Genomic DNA, 26,075 nt, shown 5'->3' with positions numbered 1-26,075 from the left:
TTCATCATGATGAAATGAAAGATATATCTTCGTGTCTATTGTAGGGGTTGAACAACTTCTGATTTTTTTTCCAAGTAGTCAAATAAAAGTTGAGTGAAAGTCGAGTAGTTGCTGATGACGCCATTAATGAACATAAGTCTGGAGCTGTAAAAAAACACCTTGTGCACAGCTATGGTATATGACACAGCCCTGCTCACATGGTTATTGCTCCTATAACAGCTCATCATTATCAGTTCTTTTGTCTTTGGGTCGTTATATTTCTCAGAGATTTCTACTCGTTCTAAACAGTAAAGATTACATATGAACACATTAGTGAGAGCGATTGCGTGTGTGAATTAATTCTACATGGCAGCGTCTCTCTACTAGTAATGAAGCTCTGGGATTTAGTCATTAAGAAATAAATTACAGAACTTTTCAGTTTGTAAGTTATTTTATAGAGAAATCACATAACACATTTCTGCGCTGAATGATTTTGTGCGCACAGTCTGCACGTGACGTACAAGCTACTGTAGTCTGTGTGTGTGTGTTACAGTGCAGCAGCACATTAGATTAGAACAGCGATTAATTTACTGTACAATAAACTGTTTAAAACGTGCATTCTCCCGTTCACAAGTTCACACTTACATATAATTAGCTGAAGTATTATAATGCATATTAGGTGTGCTGTCTGGAGAAGGGCTCCGAGCTCGGGAATGGCCCGAACCTAGAGTACCCCCCAAAAAAGCAATTGCAGAAAGGACAGCCGTCAGACTAAGGATCTCACCACAATAGCATTGAGATCTGACGGGGGCTGAAATTTGGAAAGTCAGCTGGTTGGCAGGTCGTAAGAGCCTATGTACTCCAGTGGGAACAACTTTACATATTTGGAGAGGTAGTCCCTACCGGCTGCTTGTATCGGACTGTGTGATTTGGGGTGCCCGCCCGGGAGGGCTCGAGCCATTGCTCAACAAGAGCACCTCACTGCATTGGAACGGATGAGCCCTACCGGCCAATAAAGGAGGAGCAGCGTGATTGGATAGCCCGACCAGGAGGGCCCGAGTTGCCTCGACTGGAATAGGTCACGGTGTTGGCGTACGGGCCCTACTGGCTGATGAGCCCCTGCTAATCAGTGGCAACCAAGGCAGATAACTGACCAAGAGGACCCATGAAGCCTCCAACTGGAGATCAAGACTCAGGATGACGGATGTGTAGGTCCTCTCAGTTGAGCAAATAAACAGGCTTTGGGCCGCCGACAAAGAAGACTCTTGCGACATCCGAGGGGAGATCAATACTCTTGTCATTGTACGGCTGAGCATCGTCACCCATCAAACAGAAATGAAAAGTTAGGTGGCCATGAGACTCTCGCCGATGTCTGATGGGATCTCAATACTCAAGGCATCGAACGGGTAAGCCTCTTCGACCATAGCATGGAGAAAGTCAAGTTTATGTTGCTAGGAGACTCTCGCCGACGTCTGATGGGAGCTCAAACCTCAAGGCATCGAACAGGTTAGCCTTGCTGATAGTAGGAGAAAAGGTAAGGGGTGTGTGGCCGGGAGACTTTCGTCGACATCCGACGGGAGCTCAATACTCAAAGCATCGAAGCGGTAAGCCTCATCGACCGTAGGAAGGAAAAGGTAATGTTGTGTTTTTTTTTTATTATTCTACGTGGCTAAAAATGATATCAACATCCTTTTGTGTCACAACATAGTTTAACGACTTTAAGCAACGAACGGCCTGCCATTTAGTGACTTAACCTAAATAAATTTGCAAAAATGGCCTGTGCCGTGTTGGGACCTGGCTGCATGCAACGCTGTGGCCGGAAGATCCACAGTAAAAGGTTGAGCTGAAGCGGTAAGCGAGTGAGGCTTGAGATCAGCGGCGTGGCCCAGGCTCGTTGGGAGCATTCCACTGTGACCCAGCGCTGAAGGAGAGCCGGGTCTTGTGCACCACGGGGCGATGGTGGTGTCGAGCTTTGCTCATAATATTGGCTGCTCTGCTGGAGTGGATTTAGGAGTGAGGTTGGCTGATTGCTGGGAGATGAATAACTTAGATCGTACGGTTCCACTTTAACTACCATTTGCAAGGACGGAGCATCGGAATTAATCAGTGTTTGTCTCAGGCTTAAATAGAGCAGAAAGCAATGGCCGCAACAAAGACTGTAGTTTGGCGGTGGTGTTTTATCACAGAAGGGGCGATCCTGGGGCTGGCAATTGGCCAGAGATCCAAAAAATCCCCAGTATAGACCTTGTCATCTAAATGGTTGAAGCGGAGTCTGATGTATAATGGCAAAAGGTGCAAACCGAATGCTGATAAACCGTCAATGTAGACAGGCAAGTCACCAATATTTATACCCTAGTGTTGATTATCTTAAGTGTGCTCCACCTGTGCTAATTAGGCTAAGTATCTGACGTGCTCCTCCCGAACCTTGTTAATGAAACTTCATTTTAATGTCAAGCATCCAGTAATATAATCACACATAACTTGTGGAGTGTTTTTAGAGTATGTATTTATTTGTAATTTTAACTGTAAGGAACCGGAGCGTAAATGTGGAAGTCCTTCAAAGATTTATTTTCCTGTAGCGCCATCTACAGGACCAGCAACTAGACGACGTCAAGCTTAAAGCGTCATGGCACATCATTGAAGTTGACTAGTTGACTAATCTATTATAAAGTGCAATCCCTAGTTTGTGTTTACAGAGCTTTTATGAAGATGACCCGAAATAAGTTGACTATTAAAAAGAACAACTGAATATCAGTTCACAAATAAAAAATATTAGTAACATTTTAGTAAATGTTGAAATTAATATTAACTAAGATTAATAAATGCTGTAGAAGTAGGCTATTGTTTATTCTTAGTTCATGTTAACTAATATTAAATAACGAAACCTTATTGTAAACTGTTTCTGGAATATTGTTCAAATTGTTACTGCCTTTAATTATTATTTTGGAATAAATATACAAATGCATAAAAATACTATGAAATTTATAATTTGTATAATATTAAATAAAATAATATTAATAAAATACAAAGCAGAATTATATTTACCTTTTTTATGCAATATTTATATATAAATATATATTTATATATAAAACTGCCTCCTAATTTTAAAACACCACCGCATGCCACTGGTGGGTATGTGTGAAAATCACTTTTAACAAGTTAATCAAAAATGTTGTAGATGGAATTAAGAACCTAGCCAGTGTTCTTCTTAAAGATTTATACATTTCATGAGTTGACACTTACATATAATTAGCTGAAGTATTGTAATGCATATTTGGCTTGCTGTCTGGGGAAGGTCCTCCCGAACCTTGTTAATAAAACATCATATATTTTATCCTTCTCCGAATGCATTTGTAAAAAGTATAGTATTTTTCAAATTAATTTGTAGTGTGCTAAGTTTGTGCTTGATGAAAGCATGAAATAACTAAATTTTGTCACAGTTGGTAGAACCGTCCTCTCTGTTGATCACTATGTGGGTGGAGTTAATCTGTGTTTCTCGTCTGCACTGATTGTTTCATGTGGGTGTTTCTGTTAATTCTTCATCAGCTACAGCTGCCACTCATTACCTGCTCCCTATTTATTGCCCTGTCTTTCATTTTGTTTTTTGTCAGATCGTTGTTTGAAGCTCCCTGTGTACATGCCTGGTTCCTCACCATGCTGGATCGCTTCACCACTGGAACCCCATCCACTCACCTCTCCACTGGATCGCCCGTCTCAGTTCCGGCGTCACGCTCTCCTGCTTTATCATCTCAATGCAACTTCCTGGCCACCTGTGACTTCATCTCTCTCCATTCTGTTGTCCCTGCTGGTTTTCTTCTGTTCATTTGTTTATCTACTCATTAAAATTACACTCACTTGCAATTGCTTCCTCGTCCTTCCTATCATTACACATTTAGAATGTATTTTCAGTTAGTATAGACTTGTCAATGTAGTTTTAGTGTACTTATGAAATAAATCAATTTTAAATGCAAATAATTATATATATTTTTCACTAGGGCATTCTAGTGCTGTGGGCAAAAATTACCAACAGAGAGAAAATACAAAAGCGGGTGAGGGAAGTTGTCACAAACAGATGAACAAGTCATAAGTGGCTGAACTGGCAAACAATCAGGATGATGACTGGAGTTACAGGGAAAGTGATTTGTTTCTTTCAACCAGTGACCGACAGCCACGTGACGAATGTTTTTCTACTGTGATGAGCACTAGGAGTGTAAACTGGCATTAATGTATCCACTATGGCTTCTCCATGCAGTTTTGATAAGAGCATGTGTTAGAACATACGGTATGACAGAACAACTGAACACACAGCCTGACGGCCCGACTGATGCTCGATTAACCCTTCTAAAAGCAGCCCGACTTCTGTGGCCCTATCAGAGCAGATTAAGCTGATATGCAGATCCAGTCCCGTTCACACTCTGACTACATCACAATCCAGTCCTGAGGAATTTTCCATTATAATGGGTCAGATGTTTTTACCCAAAGTGTGTTTCGGTCATTTCTCAAATGCTTTTAATCAGAGATGAAGCCATGCTAAGGGAACTGAACCTGGCTGAACCAAATCTGCCTTGACACACCTGTTTAATGTTTAACCTTTGACAGAGTCAAAGTCTCTTTGACAGAGAACCTTTGAGTCACTACATCAACTGTAACCTACCAGGACCAGACAAGTTAAGGACTTTTCCTAGAAAACAACTAAACATTCCTATTTTGAGTATAACTGAGCCTGTGACCTTCATCTTTACTCACCTTTAATCAAACGAACAATGTTCACATGATGCTCTTAAAGGTCAGAGTTAATGCTAACATCATTCTTCAGGTGAAGCCAACATATTCAATTACAGCTATAAATGTAGGGGTAATCCAACTATGACAAGACACACACAGAAACTCAATGGTCTTCACCAAAAATGGCAAAATAAAAGTTCAGTTTAAAATGAAATTATGACAGAAATATACTACAGCTGTATAATAAAATATAATTCTCAAGTAGTAATAATAATAGTAGTAATAATAAAACCATTCTATAGCACTGTGATTGTCAAAAGAAGTTTGGAATTGTTCCGTTTTCATTCGATTACATTTTGAAACATTAATTAAATTGGAAAAATGGCATTCATTTATTTGATTATGACCGTTTTGGTAATAATTTTTTCTATTAAATTATAAAATACAGAACATAAAAAAAAATATAAACAGACAACAGGTGCACTATTTCTGTTAAAATGTTAATAAAGTTGTATTAAATTAAGACATCCTTAAGCTTATACGGAAAACAGAATTTGAGGGGGAAAAAACATATATGATATTTGAAGGCAAGAGATGACAGCCAAGTGACACACCATGAAACAAGAGCAAAGAGACCGAAGACAGTAAGTTGTACAGCGTTTCGCTTCGCTGATGTCACAGGACATCACATTTTCCTCTTATTAGAGAGGTGGCCATGGTGTGCCAGACTAACTGATGGCTAACAAAGGGGCATGAAGAAAAGCCTTGATCTTCCAAAGCATCATTAAATAAGACCTTGTTGATAGTGCTTCTTTTAATAAAGCACCGTTGCCTCACTTGGGTTTAAAGTCGCACAGGCAGCTTTATTTGGTGCACATACACATTAACATCTCATGTAAATAATCATGAAGTCGGTCCATAATGTCATGTTAACACGTTTACTCTGTACCAGAATCTACACTTTAGAGCCTCTGCTTTGATAGAATAAAACAGAATCTATTTCTCTGTTCTTGTGGTATTGTGTTCTCTGCTTTGTGCCGCTAGACCAACAGCTGCATCAGTCCACCGTTCCACAGCTGCGGCTCTGAAAAATGGTTTCATTTGAAACTTCTAGCAGCGCTAATGAGCTGCGCACTGGATTTTGCTTTCGGAAGTTGAGTTGGAGATAAAAGAAGCAGGAGGAAGTAGGTCAATGCTGCGCTCTCTCCCAAAACAGCAGAAATCCACTTACAGCAGAACTCTCAAACACCGCGACAGCTCCAGCTCTGGGGCTGAGAGCCAAATGCTGCTGCAAAAAACCCACAGAATATTTAAAAACTTCAGAGAACTGCCAGATATGTGCCATTTCTCACAGTTCTGCTGCTAGCACCATCACAGTCTCACATCAAGAAACACAACATTGGCCAGCAGCTCATCCACAGCCATAAATACATGATGCAATTAAGACAGGCTAATAAATATTAATGAGCAAGAATAATGAATGTCCATCCTCTCAAATGACAGCGAATACTACTTTAAACATGGAAAAGACCTATAGGCAACAATCTGTGGCAATAACCATTTTATCTGCGCTTTTATTTACAGAAATTGACAAAAAAATTGAAATGATTTATAATCACACTGCCAAAAAACTCTCATAGATGCACAAAGACTGATGCATTTAAGAATAACGCAGCTGTCAGTCCTCTACACAAGCTTTTTGCGTGTCCTTGCATTAAAGATCAGAGTTGTTCATACAGAGAAAGAGACCAGACTTACTGGGAAAGCTGCGGACAGAAGCTGATGAACTGAACTGACCTCATTGTTCACGAGGGCATGTGAAGTGAAAGGACGCATGTGAAAAGTTTGCTCAGTGTGGATATGACACACTCACATTTATTCATTCAGCAGGTGCTTTTACTCAAAGATACTTTCATGAGGAATACTACAACAAAATACCATTGAGACGACAGAAAACTGCTCAGCTGTTTGCGAGTATGAATAAGATGTGGGCGAAATGCTGTGAGACAACAGTAAGAGAAGAGTTTCTTTTTTAAAATCGCATTAATAGCTAAATGGTCATGGAGGAGACCAGCTCGGATCACTCTCCAATGCAGAATGTAACATTCGGGCGAGTGATTGTGTGCCCTACACCGTGTGTTCAGGGTGAATCAACACAATGATGGATGGGACCTACAGACGTGGACATCACAACTTCAACGCGTCTCGTCTTTTAATGCCATGCATGAGACACAAGATGACTTGAATTAAAAGGATGAACTGCCATTAGACCACACCAAGAATTTGATGAATGTTTTACGTTCAACATATTTACAAGACTTTCATGTGTATGCCCAGTTCACATAATTCTGATTGCAGACATCTCCACAACCAGATGTCACATTCCAGCTGCTTGGTTTTGTGTTTTCATCTAAGCGTGTGTCACTCTGTATCACAGCGCGGGTTGCGGTGCACAGAGATCAATTAAACCTTTTGTTTTCACAGCAAATGGACCTGCAATTACACACACTCGTTTAAACACAGCATGTAAAGATGACATAGAGCTGAGAAACCCCACTGATGTAAAGGAATCTTAAATGAGTGCAGATGGCATTTGTGTGTGCGTGTGGACAGGAATAAAGAAGGATGTGGACTTGTTTAGGAGGATAATCTGTTTCCTGAGCCATTGTCACTAAACGAGACAGAATCTGCTTGTTAAGGGAGGGTTTGGGTCACACTGCTCTCTGAGCCTCTATTTAGCAACACAAAGCCTACAATTATTGCTGTCCATTTGTGACTTTGCGCTGTAATTTAGCTCAGAGAAATCTCTGCCAGTTGCTGCAGCTCACAGTAACAATGGCTCTGTCCTTGAAGGCCCTGTTTCCGGCTAAGGTGTCACTGCGGGACTGCGGGTGTCACTGTTGGACAGTGTTTTCTCTACTTCCTGTTGGCCTTCTGTAGCTAATCATAGCTCCGTAAAGCTGTTTTTATTTTTATTTATTTTTTTCTCTAGAATCTTTATCTTACTATCACTCTCTGTTGTTTGAAGTGATAAAATATAACTTAATTCACACCATATTCCTGATATTATCGATCAATCTTATCAGATTAATTTAGATCGTTCACTTTTATTTTATATCCGTGAGTGCAGTACACCTGCAAAGCATTAGCACTTGTTAGCTTGTCATTAGTGTTTTCATTTGAACCTATCGCTGTTTTCTTTTCTCCTCTCCTCTCTCTCGCTCCCGTTTTTCACAAGTTCATCAGAGAAGATTTCAGAATTAGAGACACGCATCCAAACTTTAATTGAGGACAGAAAAAATGTTAGGGCTCTAGATACGGCTTTGGATGCGTCTAGCTCAGGGATTCCTGTACATTGTTCGCTTCCGGAAACAAAGCCCCTGCAGCAGGGCAACTGGGTGACGGTGAGGCAGCGTAGTCGTGGGTCAAAACACCGCTCTTCTGTTCCGATCAAAACATTAAACAGGTTCTCCCCACTCAGTGATGCACCCACTGAGAAACCTGATGAAAGTGCTCTAGTTATTGGTGATTCTATTGTACGGAACGTGAATATAGAGACACCAGCCACCATAGTCAAATGTTTACCAGGAGCCAGAGCGCCTGACATCTTGGCAAATTTAAATGTGCTGGCTAATGCTAAACGTAAATACAGTAAGATTGTTATTCATGCCGGCGCTAATGATGTTCGACTTTGCCAGTCAGAGATCACTAAAAATAACATTAAAGAGGTGTGTGAACTTTCAAGCACGATGTCAGACACTGTAATATGCTCTGGTCCCCTCCCTGCTTACCGTGGTGATGAAATGCATAGCAGATTGTCATCACTCAATGGCTGGATGTCTAAGTGGTGCCCACAGAATAACATAGGTTTCATAGACAATTGGACGAGCTTTTGGGGCAGACCTGACCTGTTGAAAAGAGATGGTCTTCATCCCTCCTGGGGTGGCACCACTCTTCTCTCTAGAAATATGGCAAATAGTCTTAGTGTTTATACTTGACTAACTGGGGCCCAGGTCAGGAAGCAGACAGACTGGCTAAACCGACCGTCTGCTAGCTGCCTCCCGTCACAGAGGTCAGTTAATTCTCAGCACATAGAGACTCTTTCACTTAGAAATCACACTATAGAGACTGTGTCTGTTCCCCGAACTAGAAAATACAAAAAACGTCCAAACCAAGTTAAGATTAACAATTTAATTGAGGTTCAAAAAAAAAAAACAGGTGCAACATGGATATACAAATGATAAAGCTTGGCTTATTGAATATCAGATCCCTTTCTACGAAAACACTTTTTGTAAATAATATGATCACTGATCATAATATGGATGTGCTCTGTTTGACAGAAACCTGGCTAAAACCTGATGATTACATTATTTTTATTTTCCACCCCCCAAGATTACTGTTAAAAGCATGAGCCGCGTCTAAAAGGCAAAGGGGGAGGTGTTGCTTCAATTTATAACAACGTTTTCAGGAATTTTTAGAGGGCAGGCTTCAAGTATAACTCGTTTGAAGTAAAGGTGCTTCATATAACATTATCCAAAGAAACAAATGTTAATGATAAATCCCCTGTTATGTTTGTACTGGCTACTGTATACAGGCCACCAGGGCACCATACAGACTTTATTAAAGAGTTTGGTGATTTTACATCCGAGTTAGTTCTGGCTGCAGATAAAGTTTTAATAGTTGGTGATTTTATTATCCATGTTGATAATGAAAAAGATGCATTGGGAGCATTTATAGACATTCTGAACTCTATTGGGGTTAGACAACACGTTTCAGGACCTACTCATTGTCGAAATCATACTCTAGATTTAATACTGTCACATGGAATTGATGTTGATAGTGTTGAAATTATGCAGCGAAGTGATGATATCTCAGATCATTTATTTAGTTTTGTGCAAACTTCATATAGCCAAAATTGTAAATTCTACTTCTTGTTACAAGTATGGAAGAACCATCACTTCTACCACAAAAGACTGCTTTAAAAGTTATCTTCCTGATGTATCCAAATTCCTTAGCATATCCAAAACCTCAGAACAACTTGATGATGTAACAGAAACTATGGACTCTCTCTTTTCTAGCACTTTAAATACATTTGCTCCTCTACGCTTAAGGAAGGTTAAGGAAAACAGTTTGACACCATGGTATAATGAGCATACTCGCACCCTAAAGAGAGCAGCCCGAAAAATGGAGCGCAGCTAGAGGAAAACAAAAGTAGAGGTATTTCGTATTGCTTGGCGGGAAAGTAACCTTTCCTACAGAAAAGCATTAAAAACTGCTAGATCCGATTACTTTTCTTCTCTTTTAGAAGAAAACAAACATAACCCCAGGTATTTATTCAATACAGTGGCTAAATTAACGAAAAATAAAGCCTCAACAAGTGTTGACATTTCCCAACACCACAGCAGTAATGACTTTATGAACTACTTTACTTCTAAAATCGATACTATTAGAGATAAAATTGCAATCATTCAGCCGTCAGCTACAGTATCGCATCAGACAGTGCATTCAATGATGAACTGCCTTTAACTATCATTTTGCATTACTGACACACTGTTTTCCTAATGAATGTTGTTCAGTTGCTTTGACGCAATGTATTTTGTTTAAAGCGCTATATAAATAAAGGTGACTTGACTTGACTTGACTATAGACCCCCTGAGGAACAGTTCCACTCATTCTCTACTATCGGAGAGGAAGAATTGTATAAAATTGTTAAATCATCTAAACCAACAACATGTATGTTAGACCCTATACCATCTAAGCTCCTAAAAGAGGTGCTTCCAGAAGTCATAGATCCTCTTCTGACTATTATTAATCCCTCATTGTCATTAGGATATGTCCCCAAAACCTTCAAACTGGCTGTTATTAAGCCTCTCATCAAAAAAACACAACTTGACCCCAAAGAACTAGTTAATTATAGACCAATCTCGAATCTCCCTTTTCTGTCCAAGATACTAGAAAAGGTGGTATCCTCACAATTATATTCCTTCTTAGAGAAAAATGGTATATGTGAGGATTTCCAGTCAGGATTTAGACTGTATCATAGTACTGAGACTGCTCTCCTTAGAGTTACAAATGACCTGCTCTTATCATCTGATCGGGGTTGTATCTCTCTATTAGTGCTATTGGATCTTAGTGCTGCATTTGACACAATTGACCACAACATTTTTTTGCATAGACTTGAACACTTTGTTGGCATTAATGAAAGTGCATTAGCATGGTTTAAATCGTACTTATATGACCGCCATCAGTTCGTAGCAGTGAATGAAGATGTATCATATCGATCACAAGTGCCGTATGGAGTACCTCAAGGCTCAGTACTAGGGCCGCTACTCTTCACGCTTTATATGTTACCCTTGGGAGATATCATCAGGAAACATGGTGTTAGCTTTCACTGTTATGCTGATGATACTCAGCTCTATATTTCTTCATGGCCCGGTGAAACACACCAATTTGAAAAACTAATGGAATACATAGTCGATATAAAAAACTGGATGACGAGTAATTTCTTACTGCTAAATTCTGAAAAAACAGAGGTGTTAATTATAGGAAAACTAAAAACTCTGCTTGTAATAACCTAGAACACTGTCTAAGACTTGATGGTTGCTCTGTCAATTCTTCGTCATCAGTTAGGAACCTAGGTGTGCTACTTGATCGCAATCTTTCCTTAGAAAGCCACGATTCTAGCATTTGTAAAACTGCATTTTTCCATCTAAAAAATATATCTAAATTACGGCCTATGCTCTCAATGTCAAATGCAGAAATCTTAATCCATGCATTTATGACCTCAAGGTTAGATTATTGTAATGCTTTATTGGGTGGTTGCTCTGCATGCTTAGTAAACAAACTACAGCTAGTCCAAAATGCAGCAGCAAGAGTTCTTACTAGAACCAGGAAGTATGACCATATTAACCTGGTCCTGTCAACACTGCACTGGCTCCCTATCAAACATCGTATAGATTTTAAAATATTGCTTATTACTTATAAAGCTCTGAATGGTTTAGCACCTCAGTATTTGAATGAGCTCCTTTTACATTATAATCCTCTACGTCTGCTACGTTCTCAGAACTCAGGCAATTTGATAATACCTAGAATATCAAAATCAACTGCGGGTGGCAGATCCTTTTCCTATTTGGTGTCTAAACTCTGGAATAACCTACCTAACATTGTTCGGGAGGCAGACACACTCTTGCAGTTTAAATCTAGATTAAAGACCCATCTCTTTAACCTGGCTTACACATAACATACTAATATGCTTTTAATATCCAAATCCGTTAAAGGATTTTTAGGCTGCATTAATTAGGTAAACCGGAACCGGGAACACTTCACATAACACCCTATGTACTTGCAACATCATTAGAAGAATGTCATCTACGCTAATATTTAGGGGTGCTCCGATCACGATCGGCCGATCGTTATGCGCATCTAGTCAGTAAAGCCGGTTCTCTAATCAGCGATAAATTCCATCAGGTGCGTGATTTCACATAGAGCAGCTGTTACTACACAGAGCCATTGTTAACTGAGAAGCTGCGCAAATCCATTTTCAGCGTTTATTTGCGCATCTTCTCATTTAACAACGGCTCTGTGTAGTAACAGCTGCTCTATGTGAAACCACGCACCTAAGGGAATTTACCGCTGATTAGCGAACCGGCTTTACTGATGAGATGCGCATTAACGATCGGTAACTACTAATATTTGTCTGTTTCTCTCTTGTTCCGAGGTCACCGTAGCCACCAGATCCAGTCTGTGTCCAGATCAGAGGGTCACTGCAGTCACCCGGATCCAGTACGTATCCAGACCAGATGCTGGATCAGCACCTAGAAAGGACCTCTACATCCCTGAAAGACAGCGGAGACCAGGACAACTAGAGCCCCAGATACAGATCCCCTGTAAAGACCTTGTCTCAGAGGACCACCAGGACAAGACCACAGGAAACAGATGATTCTTCTGCACAATCTGACTTTGCTGCAGCCTGGAATTGAACTACTGGTTTCGTCTGGTCAGAGGAGAAATGCCCCCCCAACTGAGCCTGGTTTCTCCCAAGGTTTTTTTCTCCATTCTGTCACCGATGGAGTTTCGGTTCCTTGCCGCTGTCGCCTCTGGCTTGCTTAGTTGGGGTCACTTCATCTACAGCGATATCGTTGACTTGATTTCAAATAAATGCACAGACACTATTTAACTGAACAGAGATGACATAACTGAATTCAATGATGAACTGCCTTTAACTATCATTTTGCATTATTGACACTGTTTTCCTAATGAATGTTGTTCAGTTGCTTTGACGCAATGTATTTTGTTTAAAGCGCTATATAAATAAAGGTGACTTGACTTTAAGCGAATAAACCAACGTGGCCTTGAGGCAAACCCCATAATGAAATTATGTTCAACTCCAGGGCAATCACTACAACCCTTCCTGAGGAGTAAAAGACAAGCAGTCTGATCATAAAAGGTTACATAGAAATTACCTGCGAACATGAATTATAGACAATAATCCTCAACACAACAATAACAGCTTCAAATAACTAAATGTGAGGAACACATACCGTATATAATATACATACAGGATGTAAATGCACAACTGTCACTCAATAGAGTGGATGGAGATGATCTGTTCACATATCATCCTGTTTGGGTTCAACTAGAGATTGGTCATTTAAATGGTCTTTTAACCATTAACTTTCTAGTAAAGTGCTAGGCGATAATCAGTAAAGACTGGGACATAAATATTTATTCGTAAATTTTTTTTTTTTCAGTTAAATTTCTCTGGTTTAGAAATTTTCTCTGGATACACACACACACACACAATAAATATCACACACAGTTTGTCTAAGCAGTTCTCTTGCCATTAATTGTAATAATCCAGTGAGATTTTTGTCTGTTTAGGAGTCTGACAGCAGATCTGCTCTGACCTTCATCCAGTCTGTCTGGGATTACATGAAGAATCAGAAAGAAACTGAGACAGACTAAATCCAGAAAAACTGCAGCAACGAATCCAAGACACTTCAAGAGCTTGAACTTTAACATTCAGTCTTACAATATTAAGTGGCAAACTTAATGTGGTGTACTGAAAAATAGCTAAATAAACCAGCAGACAATGCATTTCCGTAACAGAATGTGTGTGTGTGTGTGTGTGTGTGTGTGTGTGTAACATCACAGATTATTAAAAATAAAGCAGCAAGCCATTTGTACACCTAACAACAACTCTTAATCTATAACTGGCTAATTGAGGCATAATGATATTGGAATTTAACAGGAGTGGTCCATATAAGCTGTGAATGCTCTGCATACCCAAGCCATTTCAGAGACTGGCTAAATAATATAAACATGATTATGAATCAATCTCTTGTTATTTGAGATTCACATAATAAATAGCTGGAAATAAGTGTGCAAAATTATTTATTTGCCACACAACATGAATTTTCTGTAAATCTGGCATCTCATGTGATCCTGCTAATGCTTTTTCATAATGATCATTTATAAATCCATAGTGTACACTCTGCACATCATCGTAGCGCTGACATTTAATAATGAGGAAGGTGTAATCTCAGTATCTTTTAACAGCTTTGTAGTCATGAGATCACACCGATCCATTCTCCAATCCGCTTGTCCTCTGTTGAGTCGTGAGGATGCTGAAGTTTATCAGGCAAAAACACTGGGCAACAGGTGCTACACATGAGTCACTGTGCGAGCATAGTTTAAATACAGTAGTTGTTGAAGAAAATATTGTAGAAGCAGATTTAAGGAGTTTTGTGAGGCATGACTATACACTGCTTTAAGCAGCCACAACCATAGTAGCATAGTAGGCAGAGATTTAAACATTTTTAGGATTTTTTAAATATCTGAAAGCATCTACCTCCACTAGTAGCAAATAACTGTAATCTGTTCTCCATAAATGCTAGGAGCCCCACACACCACCATCACTGCAGGATTCTAAGAACACTATTCAGCAGATCTTGAGGGAGATGAGGAGAAATGTTCAGACAGCCATGAAAGGTTTGAGAAAACGAGAGATGTGGAGGTAATGCCGGAGGAAATGAGAAACATAACACAAAGAGAAAGACTGGAGAGAGCGTGTTGAGGGATGTGATTATGGATCTTTCTTTTAAAAAAAAAAACAGACCGTCACTTGGAGGAATCAGAAAACTAGGACAGGTAAGACAGACAAAATAAATAATAATAATCATAATAAATCAACCTCTCACACTAAAAAAAGCTGGATATAAACAGCTCCAAGTGGGAACAAGACGTACGGACATCTGCTGATCAATCACAGCTTTAAAGAAGAAATAAGAGAACGAGAAACAAGTCAACTGTGAGGGAAGTTGAATGAAATCCAAACACAGTCTTAAGGGCCTTTCACAGTTACAGCAAAGGAGAAAAAGTGAAGTGAATTGCAGACGAAGGGTACTTTCACACCAATCATGAAATGATGGATCGCCTTTAGAAAGAGAACAGGGAGCTCTATAGACTGATGGTGAGTGCATTATCCTTTTATGTTTTGTTAGAAAAAGAAACAATGTAGTCTGCTGTGTTAAAAGAATATAATGCTCCATTTTTCTAAATGGTGTTTCTAATATAATATGGTTATATAATACTTTTCTTTGGTGTTTACAATGGTTTCCAAAATGACTTCCTGTGTTTTAGCGCCAGCAATCTTGCCCTTTTTGCCCTGATCACGTCTGGTGTGAATAGCTCCATAGGGTCTATTGTTTTGATTCCAGAAATTCATTGTATCGAACATTCGTGATGCACACTCAGTACGAAAGGCGCTTGAGTCTGAACAATGATTCTGATCAGTTCCTGATGTTAGGAACTATGTGAACCACCAGCAGCATAACTGACATGTGAATGACACGACAGCCATGAGTGTTAATCTGTGAATGACCACCCAGCATTAAAGTGCAGGCACTTTGGCTGCATCCGAAAACTTAGGCAGGTGACTTGCTGCCTCGCTGTCGTATCAGGCAATGACTTTGTAGGCAGCGTTTTTGCATGAAAGCATCTCACGAAACGATTTTGGACAGGCTTCTGAGGCAGTGTAATGGTTTAATGATCTACAGCAAAATATAGAGAGCTCTGGTGATAACTAAGTGGATATTTCATTACTGCAATATTAATTTCTCGCTAGAAATGACATCAAAAGTGGAAAACGTTGATAAGAAACATACATTTACACACAAACTGACCACCGACCTCACTTTCAGACGCCATCTTTATTTTTTTGCTTAACTCTCACAGAATGTAACGCACAGAATTGTGGGATATCAAAAGCAGCGAAGGATACATCTATGCTGCCTTCAAAAACCGGCCAGATGAAGGCATCTCAGGAGACAGGAAGTGAAGCTAACATTGAATTCGGACATGCCTTGATGCCTCACGACCTTGGAATGCATCCTTCGAAGGCAGCATATTTCAGTTTTTGGATGCAGCCTTCATTTTCACCAGCACAGGAAATCTTGTTTTGCGTAGTGTATTCATGATAGGCACACAAAAAGCAGGTTTCCTTCAGATAACAGAATGTAAGGGAGAACCTCAGCTTCAGCTACAGACAGACACAAATCAATGCGTGACTAACACAAACTGTTATGCTCTGGCAGATGCACGAGCTTCTACAGTCTTTATCATATATAAGCACTGCAGAAAATCTCTACTGCCGGCAGCAAGTTTTTTTGTATAAATAAAAGTATTCTAGTACAGTATATAAACCTTTCAAGTATTCCACAAAACCATATTATTGGTTATGGTTGCTATATTAGATGCAAACAAATGTAAGGTTGAATCAAATATAATACAAACTTAGTTTGGGTGACATTCTGAAATCATAATCAACACATTATTTCAAAACAAGTGATATTTATCTGGCACAAACTGTTTAAAACTGGAAGCAGCCTGATTCTGTAATCCGTCAACTAAACGTATGCTTGGCTTTAGGAGCCAGTGGAACCCTCGTCACCCTGGGCGGAAGTGGACAATTTGAGCAAAGATTTATCACCCATGTTAGAAAATCAAAATTTTTATGGAGCCATGTAGTGACAAAAAAAAGTGACATGACATACAGCCAAGTATGGTGACCCATACTCAGAATTCATGCTCTGCATTTTACCCATCCAAAGTGCACACACACAGCACTTCTGCTGCGGTGCCTGGGGAGCAGTTTGCAGCTCAAGGGCACCTCAAGGGCACCTTAGTCATGGTATTGCCGGCCAAAGACTTGAACCCACAACCTTAGGGTTAGGAGTCAAACTATCTAACCATTAGGCCACGACTTCCCATATGTACGTATATGTGTACAGACACATATGTATATACATATAAACACACCACTCTTACTATTTATACTACAATAAGGCACAGAATATACTAATAATATAAGTTTATAAACCAAATTTGCTGGGCCTAAATACCTCCCTCTCCCCCTGGATTTTCTAACTGAAAGACCTCAGTCAGTCCATGTCGGCCACAACACCACGAGCACTACCACACTGGGCACAGGTGCCCCACAAGGTTGTGTGCTCAGCCCACTGCTCTTCACGCTGCTGACCCATGACTGCACTGCCAAGTTCAGCTCCAACCAAATCATCAAGTTCACGGATGACAGCACTTAATTCCTGGGGGTGCACATAACAGAGGATTTCACTTGGACCACCAACAAGTCTCCTTCTACCCATCCTCACCACATTCTACAGAGGAGCCATAGAGAGCGTGCTGACCAGCTGCATCACTGTCTGGTACGGGAACTGTAGTGCAGCGCACTGCAAGACCGTCCAGTGGAGAGTGAACACGGCTGCAAAGATCATTGATGCCCCTCTCCCCTTCATCCTGGACATTTTCCTTACACAATGCTCCAGCAAAGCCAACAGTATCATGAAGGACCCCATCTATCCCTCCCACAGTCTCTTCCAACTCCTACCATCAGGAAGACGTTACCGGAGCATCAGAGCCTGGTCCGCCAGACCCCTCCCCAAGGCTGTGAGAGACCTGATCTCAAATCACCCCAGCCTCCTCTGAAAATCCCCTACCTCCTGCAACATGGACCATCTCACCTCCTCCACCTCCCAAACACCCCCCAACATTACCACATCCCAGAAAAACTGTCTGAAACAGTGTGCTACACACAGGTGAGTGGGCCAGTACAAACCACTTGTAGTAACACAATCTCTTATATGCACACTAGACACTTTTCACACACACTGCTGTGTGTACATTATCCCAAAAAACTCATGACTTGTGTTTCTCTTTGCACATGTACAGTATTATGTGAAGCATTCATTTGGTTTGTATTTTTTAGTTTATATATTGGTAAGCATTTATATATAGTTTATTTAAAATCAAAATCTGTCAGTAGGTTAGTTGTCTATAGGTTTATACTGTTTTACTTCATTGTTGTATGTCTGTATTAATGTAGCACCGTGGTCCTGTGAGGCACGACATTTCATTCCATTGTATGTCCACACATGTAGCAGAATGACAATAAAGCTCGACTTGACTTGAACTTGACTTGAGTAGTGCATAAGTGTTTTAATTGGGATGTGAGAATTGGAATGATTCATTAAAAGAAATGAATCAGAAGAGTCATCTGCCTCGGTCTCGTGGACAGCTCAGACTGTTCAGTGAGTGAGATGTCAGGACTGATTCGGAGGACGACAAACTGTCTCTACATGTCAGTCGGTTGATGTGAATATGAAAAGTGGCTCACACTGGCATAAACATCTGTAAGTTCAGAATTCTGCACACACTCCTTTCCCTACAGTATTTGGTATTATTATGTGTCAGCACTGATCTATTTATCTGTCACCATCTTGGTTATCTGTAACTCAACTCAGTGTGTCCAGTTAAACAGAGCACTCCGAATTTCTGTCATCTCTGTCATCTCAACAACATCCCATGTTTGGAGAGGATGAGAGCAGGTAAGTGACCGTCACCGTCCCTGAAGGAGACAGCGTGTATTCTGTCTGTCTCAGGTCTTCTGTTGCAGAAATTACATTACTTGCAGAACACACACAAATGTAAATGGTGCTGGGCTGGTCATATCGGTAATGTCTCCATCTCCAGAATCGACCAGAAGAGAGGTAAAACACAGTTCAGAAAGAGACGATGGGCAGAGAGAGATGAGAAGAGGTGTGAGTGAAGAGACACACAGTTGACCACGACACCGAGCATAATTGAGTCTCTTAGTGGTTGGAGAGGCTTAAGCCAGAGACGTCTGCCTCCATTCATGATCACTGAGCCATGCAGACACACACAGAAAGAGAGAAAGCATGTGAGTTATGAGTGCTTCCTGCTCTATTCATCTGTGGCCACTGGAAACTGAAGGTCAGAAACAGACAGAGCAAGGCAGCAGAGCCCATATATGCTTATTTCACTGACTGCCACAGCTGAGAGACAGCGAGACTTGCTCAACTTTCATGATGATTCATCTGAGGATCTAAACTAGCAGGAGTGTTCTTGAAATAACTTGTACTTCTGTATGGATGGGTGAACTAGTAATTCTGCTACACACTTCACACTCTTTGTCTGTTAAAGTGCTGTACTTTTATCTGAATGAATAAACTTTCTGTAATGCTGGTCTGCTACTGTGATATGATCAATGTCAGATCTTAAACAGCATGTCAAAAAATGAGCTGCACCTGGTCTGTGGATTTTGAAACTCCAAGTAGTTATTTTTCCTCTAAAATGAATTGAGATATGACAACAGTAGTTTACGCACGCTTAACTCACCAGAACATGATCATCTTCTGTTCAATACGACAGAGAGACAAAACAGCTCAAGAGATCAGCGTAAGAAAATAACTCTCTGCTCGACAGCGAACCACCGGCTAAAGTGGATTTGAATTGACTGGTGTGGACTGGAGTGGCTCAAGAGGAAGATGATTTGATTCTGATTTCTGCAGTGACCATTATGCTATAGGATTTCTGAAAAATGAAAAGTACAAATCAACAGCTCATCCATTTTCAAGGAAAGCTATCGTCATTCTCAATCAATACGAACAGGCTCAGCGGATCCTGCACGCAACAGACACAAAAAGAGAAACAAAAGTGGTTTGGAGACATCGCACTCACGTTCAGCGATGAATCCATTTAAAAGATATGAAGACAAGTTAAACCACATTAAAGTACTCAAATCCTCCAATCTAATAGACAGGACAGCCTAGAATAGCGATAAATCAAGGATTGACAGTAACCTCTTTTGTATTTACTTTTCAGAATGAAAGGTTTAAAAGATGTAATGCATTTATAGTCAATGTACAGTCCCCAAACAAAAATCACAAATCAAATGAGTTCAAATCTCTATGCAAATAAATCCACAGCTAGTTAAATGTTTCTAGTGGCTGGACAGTCGGACCAACACCATCATTTCAATATGATATAAAATTGTATTATCTGAGGGAATCATGCTGGCCATTTATTTAGTGTGGAACTCCTGCTCTGTTACTCTAAAGGCTCGGCTGAATACAGATAAGACTTCCTTAGACTAACGATAAGCATTCACTAATTGAGAGAAATGATGTAATATCGATCTGTTGTACAGCCCCATGGCTATGACATTTACCAAAGCGTTAGCGGTCGACTGCAGAGAGATGAAAATGGCGCGGTTTGTCAGAGCTGGGGGCATCGACATGAGAAGACATGAGTATTACATAATTATTAGTCTTGAAACGATTCTGTGTGCTGTGAAAGCAGGCTGATATGCAATGCAGGAAAAGAAAGACAACAAAAGAGCAATATTCCACTTCAAGAAAGGGCATTCATTATAAATTATGCTTACTGTATATTTACAATGAAATATTAATGCTTGTTGCTGAAATCTGACAAATATTTTCTTATATATGCATATATGTTTATACATAAATAAATGTAAGAAGAGAAGACCAAGCTTCTTTCTTGAGTTTATTTGCATATGAAATTGGAATATTTATGTACTGAAATGTATATGCCCAGATGAATAGACCAACCACAATGGCATCATCAGTTTTAGTTTCAAAATATTTGGGGGAGTCGTGGCCTAGTGGTTAGAGATTCTGACTCGTAATCCAAAGGTTGTTAGTTTGAGTCTTAAGCCGGCAGGAATTGTAGATGGGGGGAGTGAATGTACAGCACTCTCTCCACCCTCAATACCACGACTGAGGTGCCTTGAGCAAGAAACCGAACCCCCAACTGCTCCTCGGGTGCCGCAGCATAAATGGCTGCCCACTGCTCTGGGTGTGTGTTCATTGCTGTGTGTGTGCACTTTGGGTTAAATGTAGAGCACCAATTCCAAGTATGGGCCACCACGTCACGTTGAAAGGCTAATGTTCTTTTGGGTTTTAATGCTGTAAAGCACTCCTGTTAATGCAATCTGAAGCAGAACTAGATCTATAAAATACAAAACTAGTCCATCCAATTCACCGGTGATCCACTTGCCAAAAGCGTTCGCTTTGATTCTCTGACAGTCGTGCTCACCCATTGTCTTGGATTCTCAAGTAGTGCATTCAGATGGAAATGAAAGGCTGGTGGCACTGCCATTAAGAAAGTGAGTCACGCAGCCCTCGATGGCCATTTCTCATGCCCTGATGTCAGATCTCATAGCTAAAACTACATGTCAGGAGTCACGGCTTAGAGAAGAACCGCTGGAGCTGTTTGAGGGTTTTCAGAACAGGGAAAGAAAGAGAACAGACACATAATCACAAACGAAAACTTTAGTGTGCAAAGGGCTGTAAAAGCATCACGCAGTGTTCGTGTGAGCAGCCTGTGATTCATTTCAGCGCCTCAGAGTGGCTCAGTTCACAGTTAGGGTTTATTTTTACATTTTTGTGAAGCAATGATAAGAGGATTGCACTACATTAGTAATGAGACATGTTTGTAAACCTGTTCAAAGAGTTTGGCTTTCTAAAAACAGCAATGTGAATGTCATATGAACTGAACTGAGCCACTATGACAAGTAAAAAGAGGTTCAAGTTCACTTTAAAATCCAGATACAACTTACTCTGCCAGTTTGGTCACTGAGAGCAAAGCGGCACTAAGTAAACAGCCTCAGATGTCATGTCCTCGCCATGGATTTATGGTTTAAATGTGAACACAAAACACTAGACTTCTATCACATCAACTGGGCCTGAAGATGAACACTGGATAAGGAAACGGGCAATTTGACCAGTTTTAACAAAAGGGGTATGACTGAAGGTCAGATATGGATGACCTAATATGAATCAAAGCGAATCAAAAGTTAGCAGCATTCTGAACCATTTCATCTTACAAAGCACCTTCAGGACTGGTATATAACCGGAAGACAATTATCAACTTAACGAGACCAGCCTCATGACTCATATTCATTTAGGACATATTTTTGAAAGTTATAATCACAAAATCTAGCATTAAATGAACAGAAAATTTGTCGCTCTTCCCACTCAACCTGCAAATTTCACAACTGTTGTCCAAGTGGGCAGCCATAGACTCCAACAGCAGAAGAACAACAGGGAAACTAACAGATGGTGCTTGACATCTAATGAAGTTCTGAGAATCTTGGACCAAATGTAGTCCGAGAGAAAAGGAAAGAGTCACATCTGTATCTAAAGCTCCTGTCCTACCTGAGCCAATCCTGGTTTTGCTCAAATCTGTGGGAAATACAATAGTTCAAATTATGGGTAGATGATATATTCACTACAGGTTCATTTCACATTGGGGGAAGTCGTGGCCTTATGGTTATAGATTCGGACTCGTAATCCAAAGGGTTTGAATCTTGTGTCGTCAGGAATTGTAGGTGGGGGAAGTGAATGTACAGCACTCTCTTCAATCTTCAATACCACGACTGAGGTGCCTTTGAGCAAGGCACCAAACCACCAACTGCTCCCCTGGTGCCACTGCACAAATGATGCCCACTGCTCCGGGTGTGTGTTCACAATATGTGTGTGTTCACTGCTGTGTGTGTGCACTTTGGGTTAAATGTAGAGCACGAATTACGTGTATGGGTCACCATACTTGGCTGTATGTCACTTCACTTTCACTTTCATTATTAATAAAGTAATGTGTATATGAAGATTATTCATGACTATCCAGCCAGGAGCATCAGTTCACAGATGTTTTCGTTTATATTTTAACAGGTGTGTTACTCTGATCAAAAGCCTTTTCTAATGCTGAAGCCACAAATCACATGAAGCCAAACATGTCCATCATAATACACCATAAACCCATCCACCACATCAGACATCTGCTGCTTCAAGGCACTGAGAGACCCGGCTGATTCTGATTCTGGTGCATTTAGGTACATTCTGGTACATTCTGATGCATATGTGTATTATGAAAACACTACACAAAGACAGACTAAACTGTAACACCACAGACGCCTGAGAACAGAATCCAGAGAATCTATGAATTCTATCAACGCTTGCATCAGTCTGAGCTTCTCAAAGTACATTGGATTTTTAGCCAAGTCTTTTAGCAATCATAGTTTAGTGGGGTGATTTCCATGAGTCTGCAGTCATTTGAGCCCGGTTAGCCTTTGTGAAGACCGCCATTCATGTTCACTCATTCAAGTCGAGCGACTCTCACACTCATTTAGCCGTAAATGACCATGAAATGTGGCACATAAAAGTTCAATTGTTTTACAAAGGTGCAATTTTGACACATTACACAGGTGATCAAACAGCACAATCATTTCAGCGCAGCACAGACAGCAATCCAGGCCGGCAACACACATATACAAACATGCATTCGCACACACACACACACACACACACACACACAGACACACACACACACACAAGCACACACACACATTCTCTCTCACACACACAAGCACACACACACGCACACACACACACACACACACACACACACACACACACACACACACACACACACACACACACAAATACAGAGCACAAGGTCCCAGCACAATGGATTACTGTAAGACTCTACATACGGTTATGCAATATCGGCTCATAATAAACAGTTCTTACCCAGCTGCATCTCCATGACACTCATCTTATTTTCAGATGGGTAGAGGATCTTGGGAGGCTTGTCAGTCAGTGGTGCTGTACGAGAAAACAAACAACAAAGCAAATGATTAGTTGCATGTCAATGCTGTCCATCTGTCTCTGATGGATTGTGCTGTAGAATTACACATTATATCCTAAATGACAATAATGTTTTTGAAATATAGTTTGGATCTCAATAAGTAAATCACCTTTAGAAAGTAATTTGTAACTTCATATAGGATTGTATTATGTTACTCCATATTCCACCTGGTCTGACAGTCACTCATTCAGGTCACAGTGGACAAGCAACATTTATCTTTTTTCTGTTCTACGAAGGTACATTTCAATAAAAAAAACATAACCACGCAAATTGGTAATAATCGCTTACCAATCTTATAAATTGTAAAATTACCATTATAGTATGGCATTACAGTTTTTCTAAATTGATAAAACACTAAACCCCAATCTCTGAACCAAATTCTCACCAGCTTAAAGGAGCATTGCGTAGGTTCTGAAATGTCTAACCGTTACTGACACCAGTGGCCGTTAGAGGAACTGCAGCCAGTCTCATGCTCGTTCTCAGTGCGCACGCTCTTTTTTTTTTTTTTACTTACAAGGAGTGTCCGTGGGTGTCTGAATTGTGCTGGAGGCTGGTCGCTTCTTTCCATCCGCAGAGTCCATTTGAAAACACTATTGCGGCTGCTTACTATAATGGCTGGCGTGCCGTACGGTTGTAAGCTCAAGTAGACGAGAACGCGCATGACGTCACATTTTGTGAATTTTCGCGCCAATTCGGGCCAGACTCCTCCACACACAATTGAGCCTACAGGCTGATAGAGGCAACCGTGGTGGACAGTCGAGGTGTCATTCTTTTTTTACATCATGGTTGGCTCATACATGTACAAATGAAAACTCTATCTTTAAGATTTTTTTAGTGAAGTGACAAAGTAAAAACCTCCACATAGCTCCTTTTAACAAATTTGTAGAATAAAGCACTCTTTCTGCTAAACCTTAAACACGTTCAGGCAGTTAGGTTCTATTTGCAAATTTGATGCACTCTTTTTCCAAAACTCTAAGCACATTCTCATTCACTTAAACACGTAACAAGTCAAGTCTCCTTTATTTATATAGCGCTTTAAACAAAATACATTGCGTCAAAGCAACTGAACAGCATTCATTAGGAAAACAGTGTGTCAATAATGCAAAATGATAGTTAAAGGCAGTTCATCATTGAATTCATTAACACTGTGATGTATTTGTGCTGCAAATGTTAAACACAACTAAGGCACAGTCGTCATTGTTTACACACAATGATTCAAAATTGTTCACACTTGTTTCTAACGATGTGATTAAATCAAATCTCTCATTCACCTTGATTTTACAATTGCACAACTTATAGTATTTGAGTGTACTGTAACATGATACTCATTTAGAGTTTTATTTGACCTTTTTGGCCTTTGCAGTTAAACTGCAGTATTTTTGTAGTATCTGGGTTAGGCCTGTACAATATATACTGCTCAAAAAATTAAGGGAACACTTGTGGGTTACATTATGTTACATTTTTCTCTGTAGTGTTTATTTTATTGACGTGCGTGCGCGCGCGTGTGTGTGTGTGTATGGGTGAGAGTGTAGATAGGTGTGTGTGTGTGTGTGTGTGTGTGTGTGTGTGTATGTGTGTGTGTATGTGTGTGTGTGTGTGAGAGTGTAGGTAGGTGTGTGTGTGTGTGTGTGTGTGTATGGGTGGGAGTGTAGGTGTGTGTGTGTGTGTGTGTGTGTGTGTGTGTGTGTGTGTGTGTGTGTGTGATTTGAGAGCAATGTTTGATTTTGAGTGCAAGTGAAATGGTTTTGCAATGATTGTTTGATCTGGATGGAAGAGTCTTTGTATTTGGGTATTTGTATTTGAGCTTAAGGTTTAGAGAAAACAAGTGATGGTTTCAAGAAATGTGTTTTAGAAATTCAGAAAAACTGTAGAATGTATATCCGCTATTACATTATTTTGTTAAAAAAAAAAAGAAAAAAAGAAAAACTAACTGGGTTTCACTTGATTTTCATGGTCCCTTTAACACATTCTGTTGAATATATGTCTACAAACTCTCATTAGAGTGTTAGTAGAGTATTTGTAGACTGGTAGGGTTAGGGTTAGGATAAGTTGACATGTACTTGCAGAGTTAATTAGAGTCAGTAGAATGTGTGTTGAGAGACAGTCACAATAAAGTGTCAGCAGATATTAATACTCAGATATCTAATACTAATACTCTGATGAGAGCTAGTACACATGTAGGTGCAAAATTACATATTATCAACAGAATGTTCAAAAGGGACCATCAAAATAAATTGTTACCTCTAACAGCATTAAAATGGTTGTGTATGTAAAATGAACCAGTGAACAGAAATCAAACTAACATACTTTCTCCAGTCTGAAAA

General features: G+C 40.1%; 1 protein-coding gene across 5 annotated transcripts in view; it reads right to left on the bottom strand.

Moving 5' to 3' along the window:
* Positions 1-26,075, bottom strand: part of LOC132156424 (interleukin-1 receptor accessory protein-like 1-B) — a 219,503-nt gene that overhangs the window by 74,894 nt on the left and 118,534 nt on the right. For all 5 annotated transcript variants that reach the window (XM_059565437.1, XM_059565440.1, XM_059565439.1 and 2 more), the window contains exon 6: positions 23,634-23,708. In XM_059565437.1, coding sequence (XP_059421420.1) covers positions 23,634-23,708 — 75 coding nt within the window. The remainder of the gene's footprint in view (positions 1-23,633; positions 23,709-26,075) is intronic.

The sequence above is a fragment of the Carassius carassius genome, chromosome 13 (assembly GCF_963082965.1).
Source record: "Carassius carassius chromosome 13, fCarCar2.1, whole genome shotgun sequence".
Lineage (NCBI taxonomy): Eukaryota > Metazoa > Chordata > Actinopteri > Cypriniformes > Cyprinidae > Carassius > Carassius carassius.
The sequence above is the reverse complement of the archived record's forward strand: the minus strand, read 5'-3'. Positions and strand labels throughout refer to the sequence as shown.